At 44.7% G+C, this 7,606-nt stretch overlaps 1 protein-coding gene across 1 annotated transcript in view; it reads right to left on the bottom strand.

The window, feature by feature from the left end:
• Nucleotides 1-5,190: 5,190 nt before the first annotated feature.
• Nucleotides 5,191-7,606, bottom strand: part of LOC118316941 (probable phospholipid-transporting ATPase IIA) — a 31,593-nt gene continuing 29,177 nt past the window's right edge. The window contains exon 28 of the mRNA XM_035645242.2: nucleotides 5,191-7,003. Coding sequence (XP_035501135.1) covers nucleotides 6,867-7,003 — 137 coding nt within the window. The 3' untranslated portion in view covers nucleotides 5,191-6,866. The remainder of the gene's footprint in view (nucleotides 7,004-7,606) is intronic.

Genomic DNA, 7,606 nt, shown 5'->3' with positions numbered 1-7,606 from the left:
CAAAATTCCAATTTAGGGAGGGCGTTCCAGTTGCATCTTCCGACTCGGAGGTCGGTACTTCAGAGTCCCGAGATTATAATGGAACGATAACCCCGACTTCCGAGGTTCTGACGTATACTGGAACGCAGCATTGTGCCAAGCATATGAAATAAGAGTGGTATCAATCTTTGAGGCTAACTCTGAACAGGAAGAGTATAGTCCATCCATCCGTCCGTCCGTCCATCGTCTACCGCTTTATCCAATTAAGGGTCGCGGGGGGGCTGGAGCCAATCCCAGCTAACATTGGGCGAGAGGCGGGGTTCACCCTGGACAGGTCGCCAGCCTATCGCGGGGCAGGGAGTATAGTATTCCCCAAAATGTCAACCTTTTTAAATAAGGCATAATACTTAACACATACATTATCACATCATCCAGCAATTTGATAGAAGTCCAGTAAACGGGAACGGATCAAAAGCCGATAAAACGTACCATATTTTTGTTTGCTAAGTTTAGTCCTGGGCCAGGACCGAAGGCCATGCAGAGGAAAATGTGTTGGGGGGGGGGGGGGGGGGGCATGGAGTAGTCTGAGGGAGGGAGTTAGCGCTGCGCTAGACCTGTTGGGTGAACAAGTAGACTGCAATGAGTCCGTAAACCGCAGTGGACGGAGGCGACGTGTTGGGGGTAACCGTCCGGCAGCCCCTGTCTACCAGATGTAAATTCCTCCACTGTTACGGAACACTTATGCAACTCACATCATGAATGAGCAAACGAGTACGGCACACGCTTTGAGAGAGGAAAACTGCCTCTGTCCAGACGGCCGAGTTTGCACTTCCGTTTTCCGTTTTTTTTTTTCTTTCCCCTTCTCTCCCCTCCCTTCTTCTTCTCAGAGAACCCAGTTTTTTCCAAGTTCATGCAGCATTTTCCATCACTGTGAAACAGCTCACGGAGTTGTCTGGGTTAGAGCATTGCCCCGCTCGAGTTTTTCCAAGTGTAACACGTGTGTGATTGAGCTTTTAAATCCGAGCAGTGGAACTTCGATATGGAAATGCTGTGCTCTGTGCGGTGTCTCATGGAAATCTCTCCAAGCAAATTCAGGGTGCAAAAGGGGAAGCGTGGACTTTTGCCTCCACCCGGGTCTTTCGATCTGCTCTCTCATCGTGCTTTTACTCCCTTTTCATTAACTCCGATTAAACCTTTTACCTCTTGGTGAGATGTAGTGCAAGCCATCCATCCATCCACCTATCCGCTCCCTACGCCGGTCATTCCATTTCGGGGCTTGCTGGGGGCTGGAGCCTGTCCCAGCATGCACTGCAACACTGTCCGGCACAACTAAAACATTACATGAATGACATTTTAGAAAAATCCATATCGATAAAGAGTGGAATCAAAAAACTTACGTTACGTCACGGCCTACTCTATTTTTCATTGTTATCCTGAAGGGCCAGGCTAGCTGATCCCCCCGCTTCCAGTCTTTGTGCTAAGCTAAGTTAGCTGGCTGCAGCATCATATCCGTACAGACGTGAGTAGAATCAATATTTGTTACGTTAGTCTCAGCAAGTAATTCAACAAGAGCATTTCCCAAAACGTCGAAGCTTTCTTTGTCTTATTGTTTTTCACTGTCATACTGCTCCTTTAAATATGCAAATAAGTGTACATTTTCAAAAGTTGCACACTAATAGTGCACTGAAGGTTTCTCATCACCCTTTTGCATATTTTGTTGGAGGCTTTTCTGTACAAAACCTAAACAAAGCACCAAACTATCTCTTTTCAGCTGATGAATGTGGAAATAGATCTGTGTTGTCAAACATCCAAGGGAAGTAACAGTAATTAAAACACATATATACACAATTGGATGATCTGTTGAAGTAGCAAGCCGGTTAATTGGGTCGTGTTCCATTATAACAGTAGATGTTGGACGAGCAGCGCCGTAGCTGCCGAGACCACTGACAGGATTCCAGTGTGGGCACCGCTGGCACGTCATTGTGCAAGAGAGGAATCTTATTTCCTTCCTGCCACAACTTGAGATCCCTGGAAAACATTTTGCTCCTTTTTCCGACTTGTGCGAATGAACTCATACGTTCCGTCAACATGGAAACTGCATACATCCACGCTGCGCAAAGAAACGCCTCCTTATGTAATAGGATTCTAATCGATACTCGAATGTTTGCAGAAAGAATTCAAGTGTCTTAAGTCCAGCGGAAAAGTGGCCGACTAGCTCATGGATTTTTCCCTTTTCGGCGCAGTCGTATGAAATCCCAAGAAACAATATCACCCCCCCCCACCCTGCTGTCAAAACTATTTTCTGTCTTACCCAGGTTTCCTATCCTATCCTACAGTATTTCATAAATTCAACATCACTTGGTATCCACTCTGAGCACAATGCAGATGTGCAGGAGGAAATATTTGGTAGTCAAAACAAAGTGACCGTACTCAGCAGTTCAGCTGAGAGAGAGAAACTCGTGTCTCCAGTCACAACTTCCTACATAACAACCGACTGCATTTCGATCACAATGATTCACGTGTTGCAGTCGCTTAAAAGTGTATTAAATCAAGTCGGTCTTCGTGTGGCGCGAGAGTGGGGGGTTTCCTCTTTTTGTGGCGTTGCTTTGGGAGGAATTAACTGCTGTCATTAGAGATCACAGGGAGAGGCAGGGAAACACATGTGCGAGGCTCGGCTTTAACAAACGCGGGTGTTGAGAAGAATCAAAGCATTCCGAGGCCTTCAGAGCTAAATATAGAGCCAGCGGAGGGTGTGTGTTTGTGTGTGTGTGTGTGTGTGTGTGTGTGTGTGTGTGTGCGTTCATGCTTTGCAATGTTTCAGGGAGGGGAGGCGGCCTGTCATTGCCAAAATCCAATGTTTATACAGAGCAATAACAATGCGTAGTGAACAATTCATGCGAGTTAGCTTGTTCATTAATCCAAATCATCCATCAAGGGTTTTTTCTGTTGTTTCGAAAAACAGCTCGCCGCGTCTACACATTCAAATCTTTAATTCTCATCTTTTTCTACTTATTTTAATCTAGTAGTATTGTAGATTATGTTTGTGTATATATATATAGGGCGGCACTGTGTTGCAGTGGTCAGCACTGTCGGCTCACAGCGAGGAGGCTCTTGGTTCGAACCAACCAGTCAGTCATGCAGTTATGGTTCGGTCAATTTGAGATTCTGAATTGACCGTAGGTGGGAATGTAAGTGGGACTGGTTCGTTTGTCTCTGTATGTTGGCGAACCTGTCCAGGGTGAACCCCCGCCTCTTGTCCAACGTCAGCTGCGATTGGCTCCGGACCGCCCTGCGACCCTTGAAAATGGATAAAGCGGTAGAGATAATTGATGGTTGGATACAGATATATAGTTGTAGATACAGTATCTTGTACCTGCCGTGTGTCTGTGAGTGCAAGTAACAATCCTAGCAAGCGTTCATCGGGCCCTTTTAACCAATCGGAGGAGACACAGAAGCACACGCTGACCTCAGAGCCCAGCTATGGAGCAGGAGTGTTCTCCAGGAAACTGGCGGAGGCCCAGTGGCCTTGTTGATGTGGTCGCCTTGGCCTGAAGGTTGGATATGGATCCCACATGGTTCCATGGTATCATCCGCATGAACCGCTCCAGTCAGGGGGCCTGTGACGGTCTGTGGTGTGTTCTGTAGCATATCCACGGCCTCTCTCTCTCTCCCTCTCTCCGTCTGTCTTGCTCTGTTCCATTGGGAAGCAGCGTGTACGATGTTTCCGAGCTGGAAAACAAATTCCTGTCTTGAAGTGCCAAAGATAAAATGCATCGACCTTGTGACTATTAGCCTGGTTCTGTTATGTAAGAGTAACAGTAGTGAGCTACCACCCCCCCTTTTTTTTTGATAGGCTGAAAATCCAAACCTTGTAAAAAAAATAGTCAATTTCTGAATTTGCTTTGACTCTGATTGGATTGTGGATTTGGCAGCGACCCAGCGGGGGGCTCCGTGTCTTCCAGAGAGGAGGGAAAGACCGCAGATGTTAAGGTTTGCAGGCAGCTCTGTTGACTCTGGAGTGGAATTTCACATTTTCATGGGGCTGATTAAGACAAATGGTTTCTTTTAATCGTATAACTTGCGCATTTGGGCAAATGGAAGAGGAGGAAAAGGAAAAGTTGGCCATAACACCGTCTTAATTTGAACATGCAGTACTGAGGTGCTTGACTCCGTTTGAAAAAAAAAAAAGAAGATTTTATGACTGAAAGTCTCGTCCAACTAAAACCTTCTCTGGGCACCTACAAGGATAATTAACGTTTTCCCTCTAACAACTCAAAGAGCGCAGATTTCAAAGAAAAGAGACACGTTTTCATCTATAAAAAAATAAATAATAATAATTGAACAATTACCTTCATCTTGTGTTTGCTTTTTGATACCTGATCACGCTCCGAGTCAAGGTTTAAGATGATGTGGATGACCTGGATGTGACCAGGAGAGGGGGAGGAGGGTGAACACACGGGCGTCTCTGGTCTCCAGGCATCAGGGACTCCCTCCTCTGGCGAGACGCTGCCAAACATCCAGCCCCGTCCATCAGCCTGTACCTGCGTCCTGTGTAACTCACACCTCATCAGAAACCCAAGTGGAACACAACCACAGTAACCATGATTGTTTTCACACACAAACATGTGGATGTCCAAACTCTGTTTCTCTGGGGGAATTGGCTCGGGAAAAAGGAAATGTTAACCCTTTTCATTTCACTTCTTTTTTTTCTACTTACAGTTCTTAGGGGTTTCCCTGATTTTAATCTCGACGTGACTTTTAGTGTGAGGTCACGTTACGCTAAAATCTGTTCCACTTCGAAAAATTCAGGAAACGGTCACGAAGCCAGCAAGCTCCATTATTCAGCATAACGTGGCTGTGTCACATTTTGAATTCGCAAAACCCCAAAATTACATCATAGTCCTTCGGACGTTTGCAAAATCTCATAACACCTGTCATGTTGGTACATTTCACTAAATGTGTTCCTCAAAGTTGTCATCTTGAGGGTGTTTGTGAATTTCGATTTTCTTTTAATTGTAAATAAAAAAAATCCTAAAATGAGCAAAACCAACAATGAGCTGATCCTACCAACAGGTGTTTTAAGCTTCTTATAGCTTATTCCTTAGTTACATAATGTGCCAACACATTTTAACGATATTAAATAAATCTACAATAATACTCATTGAAAACACATTGAAACCATGTGTGACGTGGAAGAAAATCGGACATAAGAAAAGAAAACATGGGATTTATTAATCATCATCATCACAACATTGACTTCAGGACATTTCTCCCTTTTTTTGATGAGTGCAATCGACACCGTTAAATAAAACAGGTTAATAAATAAAAAAAAAGAATTAGCTATTTACAAACAAGCAGGTTGTTTTAGTGTCATTTCATGTTTTATAATTTTATGTCAACATAAAAATGTAAGAGTCACTCGTAAAAAAAAAAAGAAAAGAAAAAAATCATGTGCAAAACAGCAGATGAATTCACTGAGGATTAGAAGTTGAGTTCAACGGAGCAGAGAGCGGATGAATTATGGCACCCTGGACTTTCTGGTTTAAAGAAACAGAGCAGAAATGTTTTGTGGTCACTTTGAAATAAAGGGAAACGTGGTCATGAACTGTGATCATGTTAGTTGCCAACTTTTTACAGTGATCAGTGAATATAGAGAATTAACGTACCCTTCCTTTTTTTTCATGTGCAGCAGTAATACTTTTGAACAATATTCACATTGTATCCGACTGATGAGTCGTGATTTGATCCCTTCTTTTTGTCTTCTTTTTTTTCCCACAGCGGAACTGTGAAGGTTAGTAGCAGTGAGGAAGGTGAGGAGGCCCGAGATTAGTCGACGGTCGCACGGGTATTTTCACTTATGGCTTCGGGTCACTGTTACAGTGAGTCATCATGCATTGCTTTCAGCGTGGCGGGTGCTGGCCCCGGGCCCGAGCGGCCACATGAGAGGCGACGAAATTCCTCTGCGGACGAGCAGCCTGCCGGGAGCCCCGGCGGAAGGTTTCGACTGCAAATAACCGACACTCCTTTGCGGTTGTTTTCAGCGCGCTTTCCACAAACACGACGAACAACTCAGGGCCCCATTACAGGGACGCGAGGACGCATTTAACGTCAGACACCACAGGTCACTCTAAAATAAACAGCCACACCACCTCCGCCGTGTCGGGGCCGTAGCATCGGAGTGACGCATAAACAAATACGCAAACTTGCGGACGTGCGTTTTATGCAAAGTCTAGCCAGTAAACTTTCTTTTACCGTGTAATTCTCGATCAGCGTTTGAGGGGAGGGTGAATCAGGAGCTGAGCGAGAACCCCACGTCAGTTTCAGCGTCTAATAATAAAAACGACTTTGTTCTCTGAGATGTAACTAGAAATTAGAGAGAATTAGCCTCCAGCCCAAGTGACTCATAAAATAACCGAGTGAGACGTCCAACTTTTCCGGTTGCTTCTCCCCAATTAGATTTTTGACATTATATAACAACCTTGACTCGCATAATTTACTGAACTCATTTGGTGTCTTAATCTAATACACAGAGGCGATAGCCACATTATTATATAACATACGATATTTTTATGTGTGTAGTTCTGCGGGAAGAGCTGACTGTAAATAAGTCGGAAGCAGCCGTCAGTTAGTCTTTGCATTGGACACATGCAGCATGAAACACTGCTTGCTAACAGAAACTCAGTAAACGACCTGTCCCTGACGGAAACCCTCTGCACCGTCTTCCGCGTTTATCTGAGGAAAACTTTTCATTTCAGAACATTATTAGGGGGGGGGGGGGGGGGGGCATGAATCCATGTTCGATTCTCTGGTCTTAGTTCAGGCTCCACTGGGTGAAGACAGGGGCGACTTCCTGTGTTCCCCCCCGTTAAGGAGGCGCCTCTCGCTCTTTAAGTGGTCAGTTTGGAGTAGTTGGGCGGAGAGAAGCGTCTCCGCAGGTACTTGAGGATGTAAAGTGGCAGACAGCTCACCAGCGTGATGACAGTCACCTTCCACAGGAACGACACCGTGGTGATGAAGTAGACATCTGACGCAGACAAAGAGTCAAAAATCAGAGTTAGACTGTAGGAGACACACGTACATCTCTCATCATTAAACAAAGATCCTTGACTTAATATTTCTGGGATGGAAAAGTAATTGAATACAAAATGTCAGACTAAGTGTGCAAACTGCGAAGCAACAGAAGAATAGCTTCTTTTGAAAAAAAAAAAAAATCTATTCCAGTCCGACTACAAGAAAAGTGTCCAAAAAGGGTACGTTCGACCACACACGAGTCATGATCCTCAGTGGTCGAGAGTGAAGGCTGAATGTGGAACTCCACACCCCACATAAAGCTGAAAATAAAGGCCTGCAAAGCTCTCGGTTGGAGTATTGTGTACATGTCACGATTCTTTAAATGGCAACAACTAAAATTGTCCTTTTTTTTGGGGCCAGTTTGAGTAAATAAATGCTCGATAGCCTGGCAAAAGGGGGCTGCAATGGGGTAATATAAGCACCAACAATACTCTCGCCTCTGCTATTTAAGTTGTTTATGTTTCAGGCGTGTCCAAACACTAGGGAGAATACTATTTTTGTGTGTTTTTGACAAAACGCACCTTTTGTGTGATAAACACGAGCCACGACAGTCCAC

Source organism: Scophthalmus maximus, chromosome 3 (assembly GCF_022379125.1).
Source record: "Scophthalmus maximus strain ysfricsl-2021 chromosome 3, ASM2237912v1, whole genome shotgun sequence".
Lineage (NCBI taxonomy): Eukaryota > Metazoa > Chordata > Actinopteri > Pleuronectiformes > Scophthalmidae > Scophthalmus > Scophthalmus maximus.
This window is presented reverse-complemented; position numbering and strand designations above follow the sequence as displayed.